Raw genomic sequence first — 27,304 nt, 5'->3', positions numbered from 1 at the left:
CAAAACCAGTTAAATAAACTTTAAAATACACCAATAATAAAATTCTTAAGTATTTTTTTTTTATTAATGTTTTTATTAAATACTGCAAATTTTCAGTTTTTTATTACAAACTAAACTTTGGCGTGCTATAAACAACATATTTTTCTATTATAAAATATTATTTTTTTAAATAATTTTAAAACAACAAGAGTTTTTTGTAATTTATTTATATAGTAAAGTGAAGATATATATATATAAATATATAATTATAATTAAAACAATATACTTTAATTAATGATAATAATAATAAAAAGAAAACAAACAAAAAAATATACAAAATAACTAAAATTTTGTAATACTGTGTTTAAAGAAACCTTTAATCTTGGGTTAAAATACTTTCACATACAATATCCCAACATTTCATACTTTTCCAAATCCTTAACAATACCACACATGCGCCTTTTGAATATGGGCAAAGTACGTTCACTTAATAGATCATATTCCTCCAGCAGTTCTAAACGTTTAGTGGTGGCATCATGAGCCCCCTTCACCTCATTAACACCCTCAATTTCTTCATCGGAATTTTCCGAAGAAGATATTTCTCTTATGGCACCTGCAACCTCATCAAAATCAGGCAATTCACTGGTATTGGAAATAAAGAAAGGTATAGAAAAGGCTGCCATGCAGAAACCATAAATGCCAAATTCTCGTAAATGCTGTAGAAATACAGTTTTAGGATAGATTTCCTCTATATTGTGTCCATAAAATTCTATATGCTGACCTAGAGATTGATGATAGATATCCATAAATTCCATAAAATGTTTAGAGCGTAAATCTCTTTCGGTGCAGGCAAAAAGATAGTGTACCAGATCGAGTATGGGCGAAGCATAGCGGGATAATTGAAAATCGATTAATTTTGCAGAGGTAGCTTGTTGTTGGGTCTAACAGGGGAAAAAAAGAGGGAAAGAAAATATAATTAGATTTAGAAAAATCAACATATTAGGTAAGAAGACTTATAAATATGTTAGAAACTTGGAGAAATATGTAGCATCACTTTAAATCTCTTTAACTGCAAATCAGTGATGTCCTTAAGTGATACCATTTTCCTAATCCAAACGAAAATCTAAATCTTTTGTTCTCCGAGAAAGGTGATTCTTCTAACGAATTTATTTAGATAGTTTAGTAACGCATATTCTGGATTTCTTTTATCTGGGTCTCTTGTGAAGTCTTTGAAATTAACCACGGTTCCAGTATGAAACCCTAAATTCTCTTAGTAATCCTAATCCAGACGAAAATGTAAATCTTTTGAACCCCCTAAATGCGTAATAATGCTGGTTCTAACAAGTCATCATTTGATTAGATCTGATAAGGATCATTTATGAAACCCACAATTTCAAGATTTGAGATTCTCGATTTTTGGATTCGCACTAACATATTGGCCCCTATTCCGAAATAGGGGCCAATCGAAGACCATTTTCTTCGTTTGGCAACTTTGGTATTCTGCATTTCGATTCGACTCTCCGCCACATAAACAACAACTTACAAAAACGTAGGTACTATCGTAACGCAGAATACACACACTCGTAAAGCATTGAAACGAAATGGAATTGCTTCTTCTTTTTCTTACGATTCAGTTTTTTGTTGGTGATTGGTAATCTAAATTGTATCCGTGCAATGATGTTCAGCAGTCGTGAAATGAAAGTGCTTGAGGTGGCGGATTCTATACACATCTGAACGCCGAGGTTACATCACGTTTTAAAGGAAGATTTAAAAATGAAAAAAAACTATTTCTTCTCCCAATCGTTCAGCGTTGAAAGTGAAGATTATCAGTTTCAGCAGTTTTTCCGCTAAACCATCAGAACTCACCAGAGACCAAGACACCATCTATTCGATCAAGGGAAAACGTTGATCGATAAAAGGCCAAAGTGAATGGAAAGATCATGTGCCCATTAATCCATCACAATGCAATATAGTCTAAGAAACAGTCGAATCTGGCGAGATTAATTGCGAGAACGTTTATTGATAAAGAACAAAGTAGATCTGTCGGGCGATAAGGTGATGACAATGGCCCTCTTGTGTTTCATGCGGTATCATTGTCAATCTTTAAATGAGTATTAGTGTGATATTTACTCAGAATTCGAAAGACCAAGAAACAGTCGAGATTATGGGTGATAACATGCTGTGCAATTAGATATCATGCTGATCATGGCGATATGACCAATTAGGTTTCTTGAAATGGAACAGCGAATATCTTTTAAAGTTCTTGAAGAGACCTGATCTTGATTTGAAGTCAAATATGTTCGAATTCGACAAAGAATATTTTCTATAAGTCCCCAATGGTTAATTTCCAGCATTGAATCCCAAAGGAATAACTTGGACTTAAGAGACTTTAATCGAATGAAGAGGTTATAACACACACAAAGTTATATTTGAAGACCTCGAAGGAAAGTAATATATGAATCCCAAAGAAATAACTCGAAAGTTAAGATCGAATGAAGAGTTAATTACTTAAATAAAGTTCTATATTGAGGACCTTTGAGAAAACTACTATAACAAAGTAAAAGCCAGGATAAGAGCTCTATGGCGTCTTTATAACGAAAGCAAACGAAAAATTTCACCAAATTTTACTCCTACATTGGCTTTAAACCAAAATTCAATTAAATCCCCAATTCCTTTAGGAAACTTTTACAAATCTTTCTCATACTTACATCATATTTATAAAGAATATTATTATTCCAAAAATCTCCATGACATAGAACAGCATACGGAGCCACCCTCTGGCCATCTACACACTGCAAACAGATCTCTTTAAAATTACACTCCAAGTACTTCAAAGCCTCTATTTGTTTACTCGATGAATTCGAATCCTGCTCCAACATGGCGCTCGTACGTCTTATATATCTTTTGCCAAATTCCACTGTTAAAGGTTCCATATCGGCAGTAAATAGATTATCACTCATTTCTTGGGTTAATTTTAGGAAAAGTTCAGGTTTGCGATATTGCAAAACAAAAGACATGGCATGCATTTTGGCTATGGAACGAAAGGTGGCACAAACCAAATCATATGAAGGCATATTTGTGCGTGAATTTTGCTTAAAATCACTTAAAGTTAAATCTTCACATATAATGAATTCATCTTCTAAATCCAAATTGGCATAGAGTATTTCAGGTACTATATCGAAGTTATTCTTTTTGGAAAGTTGGACTTCATTAACACAGTTCAATTCTTGGAGTCTTTCCTGTTCTAATTGCCGAAATTCTGCAAAAACTTGTTGATACATAAACACTTCTCTTTTATAGAGATCCACTATACGACTATGGGCCCGAAAAGCGGGATTTTTGGGTGATATTTTTAATATGGTAACAAAACTTTTATCGGGCATTGGCGGCGTTTCCAACATTTTGGTGGCTTTTACACAGACTTGTAAAATAAAACCATAAGAGTTCTCTCCCACACCCGATACCGGCCGGGCGTTTAATTCATACGAGAGTATGCCTCTCTCTAAAGCTAATTTTTTATAAGTTTCAAATATTTTCGGCGAGAATTTTGTTAAAATTTCACTATTACCCGTTATATGGACGGCAGAGGAGGAGTTATTATTTTGTTTTATATCAGTTATACTATTATTATTAGAATCCGACATTTTAATTGGTTTTTTGTTATCACAGTTTGTCGTCACAGATTTTTTTTTATGTTTTTTTTTTTTTTTTTTTTTGATTAGTTGCAGTAGTAAAAGTTTTCCCGCGCCGAAATTTATTGATTTCTTTCGCTTGTTTACGGATCGATGCTTTCTAGCCAACTGTTGGGGTTTGCATTTTTCTGTTGAGGTATTTATAGTAAATTAATAGTTGTTGTACTACTGTCAGCGTCAACAACTGAGGGAACAACAATAATAAAAAAAAGCTTATCATGATTTTGTTTATAACAATCTCTTGAATACTCAATCTACTCATATTTTGGGCTTTTTTTTTAGAGGGGAAGAGCAATTACTATTTTGTTAAACAAAATAGTTTTTTATAACTCTCAAGAGTTGGGGATTTTTTAACAAAAACTATTCTTTTAACATTAACATAATTGAGTAGGAAAACTGTTCCCTGTTTTGCTAAAGCTGCTTTCAGATTATATTAAGAAATTTTAAGTTTAGAAACCTATTCCGTAAATGAAGCCTATATTCGTCAATTTCTACCTTGAATATGAACAGTGAAATTATTTTCTATTATTTTAATGGGAAATTTATTTAAAAGTATTAAAATTTTAATAATTTTAAATCTTTTGAATAGATCTTGCAAAATGTATCTACTTACCGTCTTAATTCTTCATTCCAACAGGCCCAGCCAGTAGCAAATCAAATAAATAACTTCGATTTTCATTTCGTCTGATTCTCAATTTATCGGATTTTCTTATACAAACACTAATTTTTCCGTTAAAAAGTTCTGTAAGAAATTATCAACCGATTTTCATATTTGTAGCGTGATAAAGTTTATTATTTACATTTGCTCAGTTCTAATTAAGGTCTCATTTAATTCTTGCTCAGTTCTCATCCAAGTCTAGTTCTGGTTCAGTTATCCTTCAATTTTACTTTAGTTCTATATAAGTTCTAGTATAGTTCTAATTCAGTTTCAGTTCCGCTCTTATTCAAATCCTGTTCAGTTCTGGTTCAGCTCTGGTTCAGTTCTAGTTCAATTCTAGTTCAGTTCTAGTTTAGCTAACATTCAGTTCTAGTTCAGTACTAGGTCGGTTCTAGTTCAGTTGTTATTCAGTTTTAGTTTAGTTCCGGTTTAGTTCTAATTCAATTCTTGTCCTAGATCCGTTCTCGTTCAGTTCTAGTATAACTCGCATTCAGTTGTAGTACAGTACTTGCTCAGTTTTAGTTCAATACTTGCTGAGTTCTAATTCAGTTCCAGTTTAGTTTTATTTCACTTCTAGTTCAATTATTCATCATAAGTTCTGGATCAATTCCAATTTGGTTTTAGTTCAGTTCTAGTTTAATTCTAGTTCAGTTCTAGTTCAATTCTAGATCAGTTCTTGTTCCAGTTCTAGTTCTGTTCTAGTTCAGTTCAAGTTCAGTTCTAGTTCAGTTCTAGTTCAGTTCTAGTTCAGTTCTAGTTCAGTTCTAGTTCAGTTCTAGTTCAGTTCTAGTTCAGTTCTAGTTCAGTTCTAGTTCAGTTCTAGTTCAGTTCTAGTTCAGTTCTAGTTCAGTTCTAGTTCAGTTCTAGTTCAGTTCTAGTTCAGTCCTAGTTCAGTTCTAGTTCAGTTATAGTTCAGTTCTAGTTCAGTACTAGTTCAGTTCTAGTTCAGTTCTAGTTCAGTTCTAGTTCAGTTCTAGTTCAGTTCTAGTTAAGTTCTTGTTCAGTTCTAGTTAAGTTCTAGTTCAGTTCTAGTTCAGTTCTTGTTCAGTTCTAGTTCAGTTCTAGTTCAGTACTAGTTCTAGTTCTAGTTCAGTTCAGTTCTAGTTCTGGTTCAGTTCTAGTTCAATTCTAGATCAGTTCTTGTTCCAGTTCTGTTCTAGTTCAGTTCTAGTTCTAGTTCAGTTCTAGTTCAGTTCTAGTTCAGTTCTAGTTCAGTTCTAGTTCAGTTCTAGTTCAGTTCTAGTTCAGTTCTAGTTCAGTTCTAGTTCAGTTCTAGTTCAGTTCTAGTTCAGTTCTAGTTCAGTTCTAGTTCAGTTCTAGTTCAGTTCTAGTTCAGTTCTAGTTCAGTTCTAGTTCAGTTCTAGTTCAGTTCTAGTTCAGTTCTAGTTCAGTTCTAGTTCAGTTCTAGTTCAGTTCTAGTTCAGTTCTAGTTCAGTTCTAGTTCAGTTCTAGTTCAGTTCTAGTTCAGTTCTAGTTCAGTTCTAGTTAAGTTCTAGTTCAGTTCTAGTTCAGTTCTAATTCAGTTCTAGTTCAGTTCTAGTTCAGTTCTAGTTAAGTTCTAGTTCAGTTCTAGTTCAGTTCTAATTCAGTTCAAGTTCAGTTCAAGTTCAGTTCTAGTTCAGTTCTAGTTTAGTTTAGTTGTATTTCAATTCTAGTTCAGTTCGAATTTAGTTCTAGATCAGTTATATATCTAATTCAGTTCTAGTTTAGTTCTAGTTCAGTACTAGTTCTGTTCTAGTCCAGTTCTTTTTCAATTCTTCTTCATAAGTTCTAGTTCAGTTCCAGTTTGGGTTCAGTTCTACTTTAGTTCCAGTTGAGTTCTACTTTAGTTCTAGTTCAGTTCTAGTTTAGTTCCAGTTCAGTTCTAGGTCAGTTCTGGTTCAGTTCTAATTCTATTTCAGTTCTAGTTCAATTCTTGTTCATAAGTTCTAATTTAGTTCTCACTCCGTTCAAGTTTACATCTATTTCAGTTCCAAGTTCTTAAAAGCCTCTACATTGATATAATTTCTTTTCTGCCAATTCACCCACTGTGTGATGCATTTTTCACCTTGGCATAGGAAAAAAGTTATTGAACTTAACAAATCAAGTGGTTTTGTGGACATCGTGACAGCATGATGCCCGCCGTGCCGCCACAAAACTGAATTTCTAACATTTGCCATAAATCATTAAACAAATAAATGCAACTAATAGAATTAGATATCTAATGCAAACATGACATTATTGCCAATTAAAATAAAATATTTATTTTTATAAGAATAATATTATTGCTAAGGGGATATGAGTTGTTTAGCAGGTTAATGAACTTTTTTCTAAAAAAAAAGCCCCAGCTATAATAATTTTTATATTTTTTTGCGCAAAAATGACAATTGATTGCAATTGTTATTTATTTATTTCTTTTTTTTTGGACTAACAATAGAAAAGTGCAATTACCTTTCAAATGCAAAAAAAACACACCCCCTCTTTGAACAAAAAGTTAGAGGAGAGAGCAATAAAGGTGTTAAAATGACATAAACTTGCAAAGTTCTAAAGAGAGATCATTAAGCTCTCTCGCTCTTCTAATAAATGCAAGCATATTATTAGTTTCTGGGGGAAAAAATGACTCAAAATGTTTAACTGAAAAAAACTAGCTTTATAAACAATTCATTTTTATTGTTGTTTTAAATTATTATTAAACATTTATCTATGGCTAATGGACGCATTTTGTGACAGTGCTATTATGGTGACATGTTTAGAAATTTGTCCTTGAATTGGTGCATTGACCAGACCATAATGAGTTGTGTTATTTTCTACATTTAGAGCGACCACGTGTAGTTGATAAGCTTTTTTTTTGTCTATAACTGATCTTTATACTCTCTTTGTTAAGCTTTTTATTTCGCTATTATTATTATTATTGTTGTTTGCACTCAATTAATTGCATTGGTAGAGGTTAGAATAATGGTTAGAATTGGCGCCAAAAGTTGACGTTTTTTTGTATATGTATTCCAACGCACTTATCATTCTATATTGGGATTGCATAAAAAAAGCTTTGCACAATTTATACGATTTGTCCTTGAATGGGGGTAATGACTTCGATTCTAATGCTTTTTTTTCGATACGTGCGTTTTAGTCTTTTGTGTTTTTATCAAAATTATTGTTTTTCTAGATTCTAGACATTTGAAACTTTGTGCGTTGTTGCATAATGACCGTGACAATGACATTTCTAGTGAGAAAAATCACAAACTTTATGATTATGTTTAAATATTTTATAGCAAGGTAAAGAGGAAATATGGAAATAATGAAAATAAATTATTGATCAAAAAGCTTTGTTTTTGAAGAAAAAATTTAAAATGTTCGTTAAAGATTTATCCCTTTCTAAAAAGCCCTTATCAAAAATGTCCTTTAAAATATGCACAAATGTTATCAATTTCTATAATTTGCTCTTTAGTTCAGTTCTAGTTCAGTTCTAGTCCAGTTCTAGTTCAGTTCTAGTTCAGTTCTAGCTCAGTTCTAGTTCAGTTCTAGTTCAGTTCTAGTTCAGTTCTAGTACAGTTCTAGTACAGTTCTAGCTCAGTTCTAGTTCAGTGATGGTTGAGTTCTAATTCAGTTCCAGTTCAGTTCTAGTTCAGTTCTAGTTCAGTTCTAGTTCTAGTTCAGTTCTAGTTCTAGTTCAGTTCTAGTTTAGTTTCAGTTCAGTTCTAGTTCAGTTCTAGTTCAGTTCTAGTTCAGTTCTAGTTCAGTTCTAGTTCAGTTCTAGTTCTAGTTCAGTTCTAGTTCAGTTCTAGTTCAGTTCTAGTTCAGTTCTAGTTCAGTTGTAGTTCAGTTCTAGTTCAGTTCTAGTTCAGTTCTAGTTCAGTTCCAGTTCAGTTCTAGTTCAGTTCTAGTTCAGTTCTAGTTCAGTTCTAGTTCAGTTCTAGTTCAGTTCCAGTTCAGTTCTAGTTCAGTTCTAGTTCAAGTTCAGTTCTAGTTCAGTTCTAGTTCAGTTCTAGTTCAGTTCTAGTTCTAGTTCAAGTTCAGTTCTAGTTCAGTTCTAGTTCAGTTCTAGTTCAGTTCTAGTTCAGTTCTAGTTCAGTTCTAGTTCAGTTCTAGTTCATTTCTAGTTCAGTTCAGTTCAGCTCTAGTTCAGTTCTTGTTCAGTTCTAGTTTAGTTCTAGTTCATTTCTAGTTAAGTTCTAATTTAATTCCAGTTCAGTTTTAGATCAGTTCTAGTTCAGTTCTAGCTCAGTTCTAGCTCAGTTCTAATTCAGGTCTGATTCAATTTCTATTTAAAATATGTATTAATCTAAAATTTAACTTTAAAATTCTCATACAATGAATCTATTACAAAAAAAAACGTTATTTATTTTTTTGTTTGTAAACACACAAACGTCAAAATCTTAAACATATCCTGTTATTCACTGCGAACTATTAGCTTTAAAAAACGAATACACCCTAAAAAATCTTTACTATCAAACAAAAATTCAAAACCATTCTTTTCATAAATTCCAAAAAAAAGCAAAAAGTTCAATAAACTTTATTCCCCCAAAATTATAATGAAACGCGCCTTTAATGTACTACACACAAAAAAATTCATCACGCACTCTTCAACCAAAATGACACTTTCACTTTTTTAAGTAAAAAATTTTTGTATATAATTTTATTTTTTATAAATTTATCAGCCTCTGAAACTATTACATAAAAACCTTAAGCTTTTGTCTAAAAATTCATTGAACTTTTCTTTGGGGTTTTGTTGTTGGCTGGCTCTTTGCTGCTTTCATTTTGGGTCTTTTGGTTAGTTGGTCATATGAAAAAAAAAACTCAACAATTTTTTACTTTTTTTTTACAAAAGTAGGTCAAAATTATTTGTTTTTATTGTTTTTTCTCAATACTAAGTTGGTTGGTTGATGAATATTTTGGAGGTAAGTCAATGAACTTTTGTTAAAGGTATGTAAATTTGTATATTTTTGACGTATTTTGTGAATAATTTCGAAATTTTGTTGTTTTTTCTTCTGCATTTATATTTCAATGTTTGAGAAAAGAGTTTTTGGATAAGATTTTTTTTGGGGAATTGTAAGTAATTTTGAGTTGGTGGTTATATTTTTTAATTTGAATTGAAATTTAATGAAGATTTTTGATGAAAATATACATACAAATTTGCTTTAATTTTAAAGTTTTAAATAAATTTAGTTTAAAGAAAAATACCAGATTAATTTTTTGTATTGAAAACTTTAAATCAACTGTAGTTGGTTAAAATTTTGAAACAATTAGGAAAAAGTGCTTAAACTGTGATAATTTTTATTGTAATTCCTTAAAAAATCAAAGAAAATCGATTCTAGATCATTTTTTATGAAAAATTGACTGTTATAAGAAAATCCTGAAACAGAAATACTTCCACAAATTAAGATCCAACTAAAGAAGCTGTTAGTAACTGGAAGAAAAAATTGATATCTAAGATGCATCTTAAATTTTTTAAGCTTTCGTTATTTTGAAAAAAAAATCTTTATTAAAATACTTTAAAACTTTTAGTTCTTTTTTATTAATCATAAAATTTTCATATAACTACTACTTTTTGGGTGAAAAAAAAAAAAATAGTTTGACACAGTTAGATAGCATACTAAAGATAAGATTTATTACTATTAAATTTTGGCTGACTGCGGGTTCAGTTATTTGTTTTTATTTTAACGTAAAACTATTAAGGGTTCATTGACTCCTATAGTTTTTATTCGCAAAAAAAATATGGAGCACTTATCAATTATTAATAAAAAAAATAATTTGATTTAATTGTTGAAGTAAAGAGGGAAATTTGGTGTTAAACACTTGTCACATCAAGATAAGTAAGGTGTATGTAGTTAATAATAACTTAAATGAAGATTTTTAACAATAAAACTTAAAAATTAAATTAGCATAGAAAATTCCATTACTCTTCAAAAATTTTTCATTAAATTTTAATATTTTCATAGAATTTTTATAAAATTTTAATATTATTATAAAATTGTCATAAAAATCAAATATTTTTATATAATTTTTATAAAAATCTAATGCTTTTGTAAAAAGTTCATTAAATTCAAAAATTTTTAAAAAACTTTCATGAAATTCTGATGTTTTTATAACATTTTCATAAAAAAATTATATTTTTATAAAATTCAAATATTTTGATAATATTCTAATATTTTTATTATAAAATTTTCATAAAGTTCTAATATTTGTATAAAATATTTATAAAAATCTAATATTTTTTATAAAGTTTTCAAAAAATTTTAATATTTTTATAAAATTTTCACAAAATTTTAATATATTTGCAAAATGTATAAAATTTTTTTTATAATGTTTTCCATAAAATTTATTTTCATTTTTCTAATATTTTTGAAAAACTTTCTTAAAATTCTGATATTATTTAAATATTTTCATAAAGTTTTAAAATTTTTATTAATTTTCATGAAATTCTAATTTTTATATAACATTTTCGTAAAATTCTTATTTTTTTTTTAATAAAACTCTAATATTTTTTAATAATTTGTCATAAAATTCTAAAATTTTCATAATTTTCTAATATTTTTATAAAGTTTTCGTAAAGATTTTATAAAATGTTCATAAAACTTTAATGAAATTCGAATATTATTATAAGTTATTTTAAATTTGCTAAAGAAAAAGAAAATATAATTGTAAAAAACATAATTTACTCTATTATTACTATAGACATGTATTATTTTTTTATAAATTTAGTCAAAAATTTCTTTAAGTGTAGCATATTAAACGTTACATTCTCTTTTCCCTCATTTCTCTTTAAAAACCGTTATGTTCTTTAAATTATTTCTATCCCCTAATATTTATTTACAAAGTCTGGTAACTCTTTTTACCATCACTCACTTGAGCTAACATTTCTTTGTGAATAGCAAATAGTAACAAGAAGCAGCAAATAAACAAAGCTTATGAAGAAAAAAAACGCGAAAAAATTTAGTGAAAATTTTTTAATTTTTTTTAATAAAATAACTCTAAAAATACCAAATTCTATATAATATAATAAAAAAAGAACTAAAAACAAATAAAATGTCTAACAGTAACACGGATACGGGTGATACTTTTCTTTCGAATGAATTAAACCAGTGTCCCAATGAAACGTCACCTCTTACCACCGCCGGCTCAGCAGCTACAACTCAAAATGAATCCAAAGGGAAATTAATTATAGGCAATATAGAACCCATAGAATGTGTTACCCTAATAAGTGATGATTCCGATACCGAACCTTCACCTAAACGTAAATCAGCTGCAGGGGCAGCAGCAGGTAATTTAAATAATAGTGGTATTAAGAAATGCACAGGAGACGAGGATTCCAATGATGCTCAGCGCACTGCCGAAGAAAGACGTACAAGTCGGCGCATAAAGCCTCGAGTGGATTATACCAATAAGACTACTACTAACAATGCAAATGATGAAAAACCTGCCACTCCCTCTTCGGGTAATTTGGGTAATAATTTGTTGGGTTCTGCCAGCACTAAATCAGAAACAAAAACTAAAAAATCAGATTCCTTAAAAAGTCCCTTTGCCAAAGAGATAACCGATCCCCGAGAAGCTGCGGCAGCAGCTGCCGAAGCCTATAAAGAGATTCTAACCGGTTTGGAGGGTGCTGCCTTTCAGTCTCGCTTACCCTTTGATAAAATGACTTCTAATGAGGCGGCTTGTTTTCCAGATATCACCAAAACTGGGCTAGTAGCTCAAAGAGTGTTCCTTAATATACGCAATCGTTTATTGCAAATGTGGATAGAAAATCCCAAACAACAGCTTATACTAGAAAATGCCATTAAAGATATGGAACCACCCTTTGACAGTGATCCGAATCTAGTTAAGCGTATACATTCCTTTTTGGAACGTCATGGTTTCATTAATTTTGGTATATTCAAACGTTTGCGCCCTATACCCGTCAAAAAACTAGGCAAAGTTATTGTTATAGGAGCCGGCATTTCCGGGTTGGCGGCTGCCCAACAATTACAGCAATTTGGCATGGATGTTATAGTACTAGAGGCTAGAGATAGGGTAGGAGGACGCATAGCCACCTTTCGCAAAAATAACTATATAGCTGACTTGGGCGCCATGGTTGTTACCGGGGTGTGGGGTAATCCCATGACCATTTTAAGCAAACAAGTAGGCATGGAAATGGTTCCTATCAGACAAGCCTGTCCTTTATACGGGGCCGGCGGCAAGCCGGTGCCCAAACATAAAGATGATATGGTGGAGCGTGAATTTAATCGTCTACTAGAATCAGCCAGTTATCTATCGCATCAATTGGATTTCAATTATGCTGGCAATAACCCAGTCTCCTTGGGCCAGGCTTTAGAGTGGATTATAAAACTCCAGGAAAAGGCTGTCAAAGAAAAACAAGTACAACATTTAACTCAACTTTGTGAAGCCCAAAAGGCCATCATAGAAAGTCAAACGAAAATATCAGAAGTTTTACAACGCATCAATCATTTAAAGCAGTTGCATGCCAAGCTACTACGCACGCGTCCCACCCGCAGTGGGGAAGCGGATAATACATATATAGAGCATGAATTTGAAACACGTTCCACCTATTATGAATGGTCGAAGGCAGGTAAACTGTATGAAGAGCTAATGAAAGAGGATGAAATGCTGCAGAATAAACTAAAGGAATTGGAAGCCAACCCGCCCAGGTGAGAGATAACTTATTTATTGTAAATTTCATAAAAATTGTGGTTATAACTGTTGGTATTAGTGGAAAGTATTTGTATTGAAAAATCTTTTGTAGTTTTTTTAATAACAAAATGGTATACAACACTTTTTCTATAGAAAATATGTATAACAGTTTTTCATTAGAAAATTTTGGTTATAATAGTTGCTGCTAGGGAAACAATGGTGTATAACATTTCATCTATAAAAAAAAACTTGTATATAAAAGTTTTTTAATAGACAACAATTGTGTATAACAGTTTTTTAATAGAACATTATGTGTATAACAGTTTTTTTTAATAAAAAATCTGTGGCATGACAGTTTTTTCTTTAGAACGTTTTTAAATTTTTGTTCATTAGGCGTTTTTTATAACTACAAAAAGTTATCATCACTGATTATTAGAAAAGAGAGTAGAAAAAATACTGATAACATCCAAACAGTGATGCCAGCTTAATTTTCCCTAATCCAAGATTGCATTTTTCTTGTCATTATTTTATGAAATTTTATGTTTATGTTTTATCCTCTTCCTTGCAGTGACGTTTATTTATCCTCAAAAGATCGTCAGATCTTAGATTGGCATTTTGCCAATCTCGAGTTTGCCAATGCCACTCCGCTCAGCAACTTGTCGCTCAAACATTGGGATCAAGATGATGATTTCGAATTTATAGGCAATCATACCACCGTACGCAATGGTTATTCCTGTGTACCCATAGCCCTAACCGAGGGTCTCGATATACGTGTTAATACGGCAGTGAAAACTATAAAATATTTCCCTACAGGAGTGGAGATAGTAGCGGAAAACTTAAAAACCAATAATTCCTCAGTAACCTATAAAGCTGATTTGGTTTTGTGTACCCTAACACTGGGTGTATTGAAAATAGCCACCGCCAAAGTGCAATCTCAACAAACGAATACGGTGAAATTTGAACCACCGCTGCCCGATTGGAAACAACAGGCTATACAGCGTTTGGGTTTTGGCAATTTAAATAAAGTTGTCTTGTGTTTTGATCGTATTTTCTGGGATCCTAATACTAATTTGTTTGGTCATGTAGGCAGTACCACTGCCAGTCGTGGTGAATTGTTTCTATTCTGGAGTATTTCATCGTCACCGGTTTTATTGGCTCTGGTGGCGGGCCAATCGGCTGCCATAATGGAAAATGTTTCGGATGATGTTATTGTGGGACGTTGTATAGCTGTATTGAAATGTATATTCGGTAATGGTTCAGTGCCCCAACCCAAAGAGACGGTGGTAACACGCTGGCGTGCTGATCCCTGGGCAAGAGGTTCCTACAGTTTCGTTTCGGTGGGTTCTTCTGGCAGTGATTATGATCTTCTAGCTGCTCCAGTTATACCACCCAACCCCAACAATCCTAATCCCAATCAAGAACTAGATGAACTGCCACGCCTTTTCTTTGCCGGCGAACATACCATACGCAACTATCCCGCCACCGTACATGGAGCATTCCTTAGTGGTCTACGTGAAGCGGGACGTATAGCTGACTATTATTTGGGCTATCCGGAGGGCACTCCAGCGGATATAGGCTATTCGGTGGTAGAAGCTGCCAACACTGCCTCTGTGGGTGATACTGTCGATTTAGTGGATATTGCTCATTCTTCTTCGGATTCCTCATCTAAGACTTCGGATGAGAAATCCAATCCTGCCGATTCCATTGAGTGAAATTTTGTATTTCTTTAGATTCCTTTTTATTCAAAATAAGTTTTGCAATCCTTTGTTTGGTTGACTTTGTTATAGTAGTTTTTAGTTTTTTTACTTAAATTAAATTTATGTTAATATTTTTAGATTCTTATTTTATTTAGTTCTTTTTTCCTTTATATCCATTACTCTTATTATAATTATCATACATGTGTGTATATAGAATTTATAACGAAACCAGGTTTCGCTGAATTTTTAATAAATATGCTAGTAATTAATGTTTTAATACATACATATTTAAATAATAATTAAAACAAAAAAAACTAAATGTGAAGTAGCGGTATATATGAAAATAAACATACAATATTTTTAAATTATAATAAAAAAATCAACAAAATTTTTTATTTATAAGGAATATTAAAAAGGAATAAAATGAAAAAATTTTAAAATTTTTTGTTAAATAAATATGTCATTTATAAGATTTCAAGAAAATTTCTAATTTGTATCTAAATAACCAATTTTTTTTAAAATTTTAGAGATATTTAAATGATTTAATGGAATTTTAAGCATTTCCCCTTTAAATTTAAATATTGCATTAAAAAATCTTAGTCCGGCAACTCCTTTTTACGGTTATTTCCCAAAATCAAACACTTTACAACACTACTTCTACACAAACATTATCCGCAACACTTAGCAACACTTCTACTACACAAAAACAACAATACGTTTGACATTTCAGTTGTATTAATTTCTTTACAAATTTTTGTGTTTTCTTTTTCAGTTCTTATTAAATTTATTTTTTTTCTTATTAATAATAACCTAACTTCACAAATATTATCGCCTAAACAAGTGTTAATAAGTTAACAACTAGAAATTTGTGTAAATTATATTAATTTTCTTAAGTAAAGGCAAATAAACATGGATAAATTGCGTCGAGTTTTAAGCGGTGATGATCGCACACCCGAAGAAGAAAGCAGCATAATAACACAGGTAAATACCTATACTAAAAGCAAAATAACAATGAGACGACTCCCCCAATGTAATGTTTTTTAGTAAGCCAGCTATTTGGGGGAGTATATCGTGACGACTTGTGGGCTTTCCTCCTGCAAACGGGGTAAAGGCTTCGAGGTTAGAATACTTGTAAGATATGAGTCAGTTCTTAGATTAGAGCTGCTGTTGTTTGGAAATGCATTCTTATAAGAATTTTATGGATGCTGTCTTATCAAAGATGTCATTATATTTTTTTATGATCACTTAGGAAATTTTTTCAAAATTTCTTTAAAAATTTGTTTAGCGGTGTCTGATTTCTTTGGAAATTTGTCATAAAAACGAAGCTTCTCTAGAAAATTGTCAAACGAAGAAACTTTTCTATGGAAAGTAGATTACAGAAGTTCTTTTCTATAGAAAATTGTCTAAAGAAGAAAAAAACTTTCTAAAAAAGGCTCTTCTGTAAAATTTGTCTAAAAAAGAAATTTTTCTATGAAAATTGTTCAAGAACTAAATATTTTGTAAAGAGACTTATTAAGAGGATTGTCTATAAAGGAAACATTTATATAGAAAATTGTCTAAGGAGCACACTTTCTATAGAAACTTGCCTAAAAAGAACACTTTTCTATGTAAAATTGACTAAATAAGAAACTTTTCTATAGAAAATTGTGAAAAGAAGACACTATTCTATAGAAAATTCTAAAAAGAAGACTCTTTTCTATAGAAAATTGCAAAAAAGACTCTTTTTCTATAAAAAATTTAAAAAAAAGACAATTTTCTATAGAAAACTGTAAAAAGACGACACTTTTTCATAGAAAATTCTAAAAAGAATACAATTTTCTATAGAAAATTGTCAAAAGAAGACACTTTTCTTTAGAAAATTGTGAAAAGAAGACACTTTTCTATAGAAAATTGTCTAAAAGATACTTCTCTATAGAAAATTTTATAAAAAAAAAACACATTTCTATTTAAAATTTTCTAAAATACACCTTTCTAAAGAAAATTAGCTAATGAAGATATTTTTCTGTAGAAATTTGTGAATTTTCATTAAAAATTCATTAATCATTTTCATTCAAAATTTCCACCAAAAATGTTCATTGCAAATTTCAAAATTCTCTAAATTTTTGTTTTCAATAACTCTATTAAATCTTTCATTATCTTGCTTCGTTTTTCCCTCAATATTTTTCTAGATCAATGATATGTCTACTTTAAGTTGGTCTACGCGCATTAAGGGGTTTTGTATATGTTTTGTTTTGGGCATAGTTTTATCCCTATTGGGTTCTATAGCTCTCTTTCTACATCGTGGTCTAGTGGTATTTGCGGTATTCTATACTCTAGGCAACATTATATCAATGACCAGGTAATACTTCATAAAATAATCAAATTTCATTATAATTATAATTTTGTATTTTTTTTTTTTTTTTGTTTAAAGTACTTGTTTTCTCATGGGTCCTTTTAATCAATTGAAAAAAATGTTTTCTGATACGCGTTTAATAGCCACATGCATTGTTATATTTTCTCTTATCATGACTTTAATTGCAGCCATTGTGGTATGATTTTTTGTTTTAATTTTTTTTATATTTTGTTTACATATTTTTGTTTATTTTTTTTTTTCTAGTTACATAAACCCGGCTTGACCTTAATTTTTATTATTATACAATCATTAGCTATGACTTGGTATTCTTTATCATACATACCGTATGCTAGAGATGCTGTTAAGAAGACTGTTTCTGCTTGTTTGGATGTTTAAGTTCTATTTTTTTTTTGTATATTAAATTTACAAATTTTTTTTCTTCTTAATTTTGCACAAATATTAATCATATTTATAGATTTATTACACAATGCCATTTTTAATATTTAAAGTTATTTCTTTTACATTTCTCTAAAACTGCACCTTTTAAAAAAAGTATTTTCTTTCAAGTATTTTTGGCTTCAAGTTCAAATTTTGTTTTTTTCCTTAAGTATTTAATGGTTTTCAAAAATATAAATTTTTCGGAAACTTTATGACAAAAAACAAAGCTTTAGCTTTACTTTAACAATAATATTGTATTTACAGTTTAGTCTTAATTCCCTCCCACAATCATATTAAAAAATAAATATTAAAATATTTTGTAATAAAAGTTTAATTAATAATTTTTTTTTTTAATTTCAGCTATTTTGGATGTTGTTCTCAAAACCAGGTAAGTATTTTAATTCTATTAAGAGTAAAACATAGAAATGAAAAGAAAAAATTGTACAATATTAAACTTAAACTTTTCCCTTAAGGGAGCAGTAGAAAGAAATTAAAAGAAAAAAGTGTTTGTAAATGAAAATAAGTTAAAGAAGTAAATGAAATAAAACTGTTTTCTAAATGAAAATAGAAAAAATGTATCAAGAGGAAACTTTTCTATAGAAATTTTTTTACAAAAGACTCGTTCCATTGAACATTGTCTAAAGAATACTCTTTTTCTATAGAACATTTTGTAAAAATATATTTTTTTTCTGTAGAAAATTTTGCAGAGAAGACACTTCTATAGAAAAAATTGTAAAGAAGACAATTTGCTATAGAAATTTACACAACTTTTTAAAGAAGTCTATTATATAGGAATAATTTATATGAAGAAGATACTTTTCTATACAAAAATTTGTTTAAAGAAGACACATTTTTATAGAAAATTTTGTAAATGAAAACTAGCTAAATGAACTTCTAAATGAAAATAGAAAAAATGTACCTAGAGAAGACCTTTCTATAGAAATTTGTTTACAAAAGACTCGTTCTACTGAAAATTACCTAAAGAATACTATTTTTCTATAGGAAACTTTGTAAAAAGACACTTTTTTATAGAAAATTTTTTATAAAGAATTGTTACACAAGAGGATACTTTTCTATAGAAAAATTTTCTATAAAAAGTTTTCTTGAGAGAACATTTCTTTAACATTGATTGAAAATAAATTTTCTATAGGAAATTGTCTCTAGAATGAGACCATTTTTAACCTTGAAATAAAACAACTTTTGAGTTATACTTTCAAATTTCTTTTTTTTTATTTTTTTTATAACTAATTTCAGAAAAATTAACAAAAAATATTTAAATATTTTAAAATATATATCCAGCAATTTGTTTTTTTGTATTACTTTTTTGTTCATTTTTATTTTAGTTGCTTTTTTTGGTTTTCTTCTAGTATAAATAACTTAAAAAAGAAATATATTTTAAACTTAAGCCTTGTTAAACACAATACCCACACACAAAAATGTTGTTTGTTTTGTATTTTTTGTTTGTTTTACACTTATTAAGTAAAAGCTTAATTTGTAAATTAGTTATTAAAGGCTATAAATTTATATATTTTAATTAATAAATCCACTAGTTTGTTTTTGTTGTTTTTTTTTTAATTTTTTATTAATTTAATAATATTTGTAATTTATTATGTTTTACAAAAAAAAAAAAAACTAAAAAAAAAATTGAAGACCTCTAAGAATTATTTCATAATATATGAAATATACACATTTATGGTCTAAAGTTAATAATTTCATAAATTTAAATTATTTTTAAATAAAAAAAAAAATAATAATAATTTTAATAGCTAAAAGGCTAGTTTGAAAGAAGTGTTTAAAGAATTTTACAAAACAAAAATGTTTAACATTTTTTTCAGAAAAACAAATTTAAATTTTATGTAACGATATTTTTTGTTTTAAATATTTGGTGGTTTAAAAATGACTTTTTAAGCTTTAGCTTTTTTTTTATATGAATGAGGCATTTTATATATTATATTGTTTTAATTTAAAGACAATTTTTTTTATCAAGTTTTAATGTAAAATGGTGGTTGTTTTTGTTTTTTCTTTTTTTGGTTCTTAAGGAGTTTAAATATTATATTTTTCAAGTTTTTTTCTATTAACAAAATGATTTAAGGATTTTTTCTTTAATAAATTAAACTTATTTTATAAAATTGGGAAGTTGTTGTTGTTTAAACTAAAATAATTTAACTATTATTGTTGCTTTTGTGTTAATATTGAGTTTGTTTAAATGTAGGGTTAATTTGTAATGTAGAGAGGAAAATCATATTTAAACGGGAAAATTGTTGCTGTTTGTTTATGAGAAAAAGTGTTGTATGTGTTTTTTGTTCATTTAAAAGAATTTTTTTTTTTCAACAAAAAAATTCCTTAAATATTTATTCAATCTTCTTGTCGTTGCGTTTGGGGGATTTTTTGGGTGACATTTTGCCTAGAAAAGAGAATTGAAAGAAAAAAACAAATATGTAAAAGAAATCATAAATAAAAAAATATAAAATTTAAAAGTTTAAAAACTTAAGTTAAAAAGTATAAATATAACAATAACTTAAGCTGAAAATTGTGCTATATTTAAAATTTATTTTGTTTTTTTTTTGTATAAATTGTTACTTAAATTTATTATATACAGTGTTTTTAACAAATAATCGTACATTTTTGAAAAAACTTATAAAAAAATAATTTTCCTATAGATTTCAATAAAAAAATTTCTTTTTTTAGACAAATTTCAATAGAATAGTGTCTTCTTTAGATAATCAAAGTCTTCTTTAGAAAATTTTCCATAGTAGAATGTCCTCTTTATAGAACTTCTCTATAAAAGCGTCTTCTTTAGAGAAATGTGTCATTCTTAGAGAGTTATTTACAAAAAATATCTTCTTTATATTATTTTCCATAGAAAAATTAATTTTATAAAATTTTCCATAGAAAACTGTTTTCTATAGATGATTTCCCTTAGAGAAAAAATACATTTTCTCTAAAAAAATTCTTTTTGAGAAATTTTTGTAATGAAAAGAGTTTGCTTTAGACAATTTTTTTACAGAAATTGTTTGGTTAGACAAATTTCTACAGAAAAATATGTTCTTTAGACAATTTTCTATGGAAATGGGCTTGTTTTAAACATTTTTCTATAAAAAAGTGTCTCCTTTAGAAAATTTTCAACAGGAAAGTGTCTGCTTTACATTTACATTTCTATAGAAAAATGTCTTTAGAAAGTTGTCTATAGAAAAGTGTATGCTTTAGACATTGCTCTATAGAAATGAGTCAACTTCAGACTATTTTCTATAGAAAGGATCAGTTTTAGACAATTTTCAAAAGAAAAGTGTCTTCTTTAGATATTTTTCTATAGAAAATTGTCTTTAAAGAGTTTTTTTTACAGAAAAATGTCTTGTTTAGAGAATTTTCTACAGAAAACTGTCTTCTTTAGAGAGTTTTCTACAAGCAAGTGTAAACTTTAAACTGTTTTCTTAGACTATAATCTATAGTGGCCCATTCTATAGTCTAGAATTTAGTCTAGTCTATAGTCTAGTCTGTAGTCTAGCCTATAGTCTAGCCTAAAGTCTAGTCTATAGTCTAGTCGATAATCTAGTCTATAGTCTAGTGATTCATTTTATAGACTAGGCTATAATAGTCTTGTCTATAGTATAGTCTATCTTGTCTATAGTCTAGTCTGTAATCTATTGTCTAGTCTAGTCTATAGTCTAGTCTTTAGTCTAGTCTATAGACTTGTCTATAGTCTAGTCTATAGTCTAGTCTATAATCTAGTATATAGTCTAGTCTATAGTCTAGTCTATAATCTAATCTATAGTCTAGTCTGTAGTCTAGTTTGTAGTTTAGTCTATAGTCTAGTCTATAATCTAGTCTATAGTCTAGTCTATAGTCTAGTCTATAGTCTAGTCTATAGTCTAGTCTATAGTCTAGTCTATAGTCTAGTCTATAGTCTAGTCTATAGTCTAGTCTATAGTCTAGTCTATAGTCTAGTCTATAGTCTAGTCTATAGTCTAGTCTATAGTCCAGTCTATAGTCTAGTCTATAATCTAGTCTATAGTCTAGTCTATAGTCTAGTCTATAGTCTACTCTATAGTCTAGTCTATAGTCTAGTCTATAATCTAGTCTATAGTCTAGTCTATAGTCTAGTCTATAGTCTTATCTATAATCTAGTCTATAATCTTGTCTAGTCTATAGTCTGGTCTAGTCTATAATCTTGTCTAGTCTATAGTCTGGTGTAGTCTACAGTCTGATCTAGTCTATAATCTAGTCTATTGTCTAGTCTACTGTCTAGTGTATATTGTCTAGTATATATAGTCTAGTCTGTAGTCTATTCTATAGTCTAGTCTATAGTCTAGTCTATGGTCTGTAGTCTAGTCCATAGTCTAGTCTGTAGTCTATTCTTTAGTCTAGTCTATGGTCTAGTCTATAACCTAGTATATAGTCTAGTCTATAACCTAGTCTATAGTCTAGTCTATAGTCTAGTCTATAGTATAATCTATAGTCTAGTCTATAGTCTACTCTATAATCAAGTCTCTAGTCTGGTCTATAGTCTAGTCTATAATTTAGTCTATAGCCTAGTCTATAATCTAACTTTGTACGATTATTAGTATTTAGCACTGTATACAAAATATTGTCAATTGTTTTCTTAAATTTTAGTTAAAAAGAACTTATCAATGAAATTAAAAAAAAAGAAAACATAAAACTTATAAACAAACACACATAATTAATGGTATTTTTTTAATTAAGATAATAATAATAATAATTCATTAAACAATTTTAATTTTAATATCATAAGGAGTGCTTTCAATATCAACATGTTTGCTAATGGTTTTATTTAACTTTCCTCGTGCATGTTCTATGATTCTAGGATGTACATAGTAAATGGGACCTGGCCGGTAGATAGATATTTTTTTTCAATAAAGTAAAAAAACAAGTAAAATAAAAGGAAAAGGATAGCATGAAAATTACACACAAATAATTTGACAATAAGAGTTTATTTTTAAAGAAAAGTTTGTTGTTATTTAAACAAAAAACAAATGAATAATGAACATAATGAAACATTAACGAGAGGTTTTCAAACGAAGATTTTAAAGTTTAGCTTCGCAGAAAACCCTTTTAGAAGAAATTAAAATTGTTTAAAAAAAAAACTTAAAAAAGTCACACATATACACAGACACATGGTGGGCATCATAGAAAGTGCTTTCATAATTTTGCATTTTATAAGAATATAAATGATAAAAAATTAAATATAAATTACCAATTGTTAATAAAATACTAAACTAAATCTTAACAAAAAGTTTAAACTTCATAAAAAATCAAACAGATTTTAAGTTTCTCTTAATTAACTTAAGAAAATTCAAATATTTTTTTATTAAAAACTTAAAAACTGCTTCAAAAATTAATAAACCAAAAGAAACTAAACAAATTTTTTACCTTTTGATTGTTGTTTTTCCAAACTTTTAACTTTTTTTGAGGGTGATTGTTGTAATTGCTTATTACTCTTGCGTTTATCCATCATGCGCTAGAAAATATATATAAAAATAATTTAAAAACCCGCCTTTTTCTTCCTTAAAACTTAAACCTTACCTGCCATAATATACAACCATAAACAAAGGCAATCGAAATTATAACTTGTACTGTCAACCAGATTACAATATTTATAGCTTGCGTGCGTTCAAATAATTCTTTGCCATTTTTAATGCATAAAATCGCTTCGGACACCATAATGGCACCATATACCCAACATTGGGTACCCACACGTTTACAACGTGTATCCGTAACATAAGTATAATATTGTCTAGAAATTGAAAAAGTGAAAATGTTTGCGTTTTAAATCTTGATTATGACAAATACATGGAAAACAAACAAACATACCTTACTGAAGGCGCCACAAAAAGACCAATGAATATTAAACGACCAATAACCACATAATGATCGGGGGGCATTTCAAAGATGTGTTTAAGGAAGAACGTGTTGAGTTCAGTAACCTAGAGAAAGAAAAGAAATTAAATTTTAAAATTATTAATGGAACAAATTTAAAAATAAAATTAATTTCGGTAGAAGTTTTTATATGGAAAACTAACTAACAATTTTCTATAGAAAAGACTCGTTTCTATAGAAAATTGTATTCTTTAGACAATTTACTATAGAAATGTGGCTTCTTTAGACAATTCTCTATAGAAAAGTGTCTTCTTTAGACAATTTCTATAGAAAAGTATTTTCTTTAGATAATTTTCTATAGAACAGTGTCTTCTTTAGACTATTTGCTATAGAAAAATGTCTTCTTTAGACTATTTTCTATATAAAAGGTGTCTTCTGTAAACAAATTTCTAAAGAAAAGTATCTTCTTTAGAAAATATTCTAATCTATTCTTTATAAAATTTCCAATTCCACAAAAAAATTTCAAAATTTCCCTTATTTTAAAAAATTTTCCTTTAAGGGAAATTTTTATTTTGAATAATTTTGATAAAAATATTGATTTTTACTCCATTTTTGATAAATTTTTCAATTCCACAAAAAATTTTAAAATTTCCCTTGTTTTCAAAAATTTCCCATTAAGGGAAATTTTTGCTTTAATCAATTTTAATAAAATTTGTATCAATTTTTATTATATTTCGATAAAATACCCATTTACACAATGATTTTTTAAAATTTACCTTCTTTATCAAAATTTCCCTTTACGGGAAATTTTTATTTTAAACAATTTCAATAACATTTTTATTAATTTTTATACTATTCTTAATAAAATTTCCAATTCCATAAAATTTCACAAAATTTCCCTTGTTTGGCAAAATTTCCCTTTAGGGAAATTTTTGTTTAAAACAATTTTAATAAAATTTTTATCGATTTTTATTATATTCCTGATAAAATTTCCAGTTCCACAAAAAATTTCAAAATATCCCTTCTTTATCAAAATTTCCCTTTAAGGGAAATTTTTGTTTTAAGCAATTTTAATAAAATTTTTATTGATTTTTATAATATTCTTAATCAAATTTTCAATTCCATAAAATTGCACAAAATTTCCCTTCTTTGGCAAAATTTCCCTTTAAGGGAAATTTTTGTTTTAAACAATTTTTATAAAATTTGTATCGATTTTTATTATATTCCTGATAAATTTTCCATTTCCAAAATAAAAAAAATTTCTCTTGTTTACAAAAATTTCCCTTAAGGGGAAATTTTTATTTAAAAACAATTTCTATAAAATGTTTATCGATTTTTCTTAAATTCTTGATATAATCTTCATTTCCATATATTTTTTTTCAAAAATTCCCTTATTTTTAGAAGTTTCCAAAATTTCCCTTTTAAGAAAAATTCGAAAATTTATTTAAATTTCTTTCAACTCACCTGCCAAAATATCACCAACTGAATAACAGCAGCAAAACGCATAGCAGTTGATTTAGGATCCAACCATCTAATAGCAGTCCAGCTCTCGGGGGTAAATTGTAACATGGCACGCTTAATTTTACCACTAGTCGAAGAAATATCCTTAATACTGGCCCATTTATATTCTCGCATTTCCAAAATTTTGCAAATTTTCAAACCAACCCAAATGCCCAAACCATTACAGATCAAAACATCCAAAATTAAAGCATCCCACCAGCATTCAATGAAATTGGGCAATAAATGAGCAAATGTAATTTCAGTAATTTCCCACATAACAGAAATGGCCCATAAAATACCCATGTGACGGATAAGGACGGCCTTGAAAGCCCAACCCAAAAAGTGACCCCAGGCAAAGACATCCAAATGACCTTTAACACGTTCAAAGGAAACATCTGAGCAATTGACACCGTATTCCTTTTTAAAAGACAGAGAGCAATAGGTTCAGTTTTAGTAGAGTGTGGACAGGAGATTATTATGACTTACTTTATCCATATTAATGTGAAAATCTTTTAGTTTGGGATCCAGCCAATAGAATATATTCATTATTGTTTTGTGATTTTGAAACATTAGAAATTGTAGAGCCATTAAGTACAATACGGAGCAGCCAAATAATATACGCCATACCGCCGGATGAGGTCGTGTAAAGGGACCGTTGGGAAATGCCAGCACTGATATAATTAGGAAAAAGAAGACCACGCATAATATACCAGCCCAAATGTTGTCCTCAAAATTGCCTTCGTCCCTACGGTTGAGGAAAGATAATTTATGATTAGTAAAAGTTTCATCGCAAAAATAATTTCAATTTTCCAAAATTTTGAATTCTAAAATCCCCAGATATCTTCAGCATCCAACGATTATATTATCCAAAGATAGATAGATAGATAGATAGATAGATAGATAGATAGATAGATAGATAGATAGATAGATAGATAGATAGATAGATAGATAGATAGATAGATAGATAGATAGATAGATAGATAGATAGATAGATAGATAGATTAGATAGATAGATAGATAGAGAAGATAGATAGATAGATAGATGAATATAGATGATAGATAGATGTAGTGGAATAGATATATGATAGATCTATATATAGATGCTAGATGATCAGATGATAGATAGATAGATAGTCTATAATAGTAGTGATCGATAGCTACTCGCTATAATCGCTCTATCTATAGATATAGCTAGTGATCGTCGCTAGATCTATAGATAGATCGCTAGATCGCTGCTAGATAGATAGATAGATAGATAGATAGATAGATAGATAGATAGATAGAGAGATAGATAGATAGATAGATAGATAGATAGATAGATAGATAGATAGATAGATAGATAGATAGATAGATAGATAGGTAGATAGATAAATAGATAGATAGATAGATAGATAGATAGATAGATAGATAGATAGATAGATAGATAGATAGATAGATAGATGATAGACAGATAGATAGACAGATATAGATAGATAGATAGATAGATAGATAGATAGATAGATAGAAGATAGATAGATAGATAGATAGATAGAAGATAGATAGATAGATAGATAGATAGATAGATAGATAGATAGATAGATAGATAGATAGATAACTAGCTCAATCGACACCTTGTTAGATTCCCGTTTCAATACGTGTTTCAATACGATGGAGATTCTTTAATACAAAATCCCAAACAAAATGTAAACAATTATTGTAATTTTTAATTTATTAATTTTTACTCAATTTGAAACTATTCTTTGTTCAAAACTCTAATTTAATTTAATTTAATTATTTAATCTTAAAAAATGGTCTGATATTCATTTCCATTACACACATTTTTCCATTCAACATAAAAATTCAAACATGCCCAGCATAATATACAATAACACCACTCTCAAGTTCAAAGACCCCCAAAACAATTACTAAAGAGAGATAGTGCCTTATTTAAGGCAATAATAATAAACAAATTAGAAAGAAAAAATAAAAAAAAAACAAAATTTTGCGTGTGGCGTCACTTTGAATAAGAATGATGTCTAAAGGGATTTGTAGGGAAGGAAGATAGACGATATTATTTTAATCAAATACAAGCATATGTAACGACATGATAATAATCATGACTTTTCACTTTTTCTAATGAATGAATTAAATCGAATTAGGAATCTTATTTATAAAGATTAAATGTTTATAGAAGCTGCCTATAGAAAAATTGTATCTTTAAGCTATTTTAAAAGAACATAAATAAGATTTCTAATTTTATATGGAAATGTGTCTTCTTTAGATAATTCCCTCTATAGTAAATTGTCTTCTTAGACAATTTACTATAGAGAAATCTCATCCAAATACAATTTTTCTCTAGAAAAATATTTTCTTTAGACAATTTACTATAGAAGTCTTTTTTTAGACAATTGTCCATGGAAAAGTGTCCTCTTCAGATAATTTTCTATAGGAAACTATCTTCATTAGACAATTTAATATCTTTAAGGGGGTTTCAATTTCAGTAAAATTGTATATCCCTAATTTCTATCTAAAACAAAAGCTATTTATTAAACGTGTTATCAACAATGACGTTTTTAACTCCCTCAATATT

General features: G+C 28.7%; 4 protein-coding genes across 5 annotated transcripts in view; 2 read left to right on the top strand and 2 right to left on the bottom strand.

Moving 5' to 3' along the window:
* Positions 1–198: 198 nt before the first annotated feature.
* Positions 199–3,769, bottom strand: LOC119609706. Its single transcript, XM_037964584.1, has 2 exons — positions 2,688–3,769; positions 199–920 (listed from the first exon to the last, which is right to left on the bottom strand). Exons 1-2 carry the CDS (start codon positions 3,621–3,623, stop codon positions 378–380), a joined length of 1,479 nt encoding a protein of 492 aa, XP_037820512.1. The 5' UTR covers positions 3,624–3,769; the 3' UTR covers positions 199–377.
* A 7,400-nt stretch (positions 3,770–11,169) lies between these two features.
* LOC119609704 (possible lysine-specific histone demethylase 1) lies at positions 11,170–14,780 on the top strand. Its single transcript, XM_037964582.1, has 2 exons — positions 11,170–12,950; positions 13,502–14,780. The coding sequence occupies exons 1-2, from the start codon at positions 11,332–11,334 to the stop codon at positions 14,643–14,645; spliced, it is 2,763 nt and encodes a 920-aa protein (XP_037820510.1). The 5' UTR covers positions 11,170–11,331; the 3' UTR covers positions 14,646–14,780.
* Positions 14,781–15,312: 532 nt separating this feature from the next.
* Positions 15,313–17,734, top strand: LOC119609712 (vesicle transport protein SFT2B). Its single transcript, XM_037964593.1, has 4 exons — positions 15,313–15,611; positions 16,799–16,968; positions 17,041–17,158; positions 17,227–17,734. Exons 1-4 carry the CDS (start codon positions 15,540–15,542, stop codon positions 17,356–17,358), a joined length of 492 nt encoding a protein of 163 aa, XP_037820521.1. The 5' UTR covers positions 15,313–15,539; the 3' UTR covers positions 17,359–17,734.
* A 1,790-nt stretch (positions 17,735–19,524) lies between these two features.
* Positions 19,525–27,304, bottom strand: part of LOC119609703 (phosphatidylserine synthase 1) — an 18,626-nt gene continuing 10,846 nt past the window's right edge. For both annotated transcript variants that reach the window (XM_037964580.1, XM_037964581.1), the window contains exons 2-7: positions 25,222–25,480; positions 24,700–25,152; positions 23,230–23,342; positions 22,942–23,152; positions 22,789–22,876; positions 19,525–19,804 (exon numbers count right to left, since the gene is read on the bottom strand). In XM_037964580.1, coding sequence (XP_037820508.1) covers positions 19,752–19,804; positions 22,789–22,876; positions 22,942–23,152; positions 23,230–23,342; positions 24,700–25,152; positions 25,222–25,480 — 1,177 coding nt within the window. In that variant the 3' untranslated portion in view covers positions 19,525–19,751. The remainder of the gene's footprint in view (positions 19,805–22,788; positions 22,877–22,941; positions 23,153–23,229; positions 23,343–24,699; positions 25,153–25,221; positions 25,481–27,304) is intronic.

Source organism: Lucilia sericata, unplaced genomic scaffold, assembly GCF_015586225.1.
Source record: "Lucilia sericata isolate MDLA Ls3-8-SP2 unplaced genomic scaffold, ASM1558622v1 Contig001041F_arrow, whole genome shotgun sequence".
NCBI classification, from domain to species: Eukaryota; Metazoa; Arthropoda; class Insecta; order Diptera; family Calliphoridae; genus Lucilia; species Lucilia sericata.
This window is presented reverse-complemented; position numbering and strand designations above follow the sequence as displayed.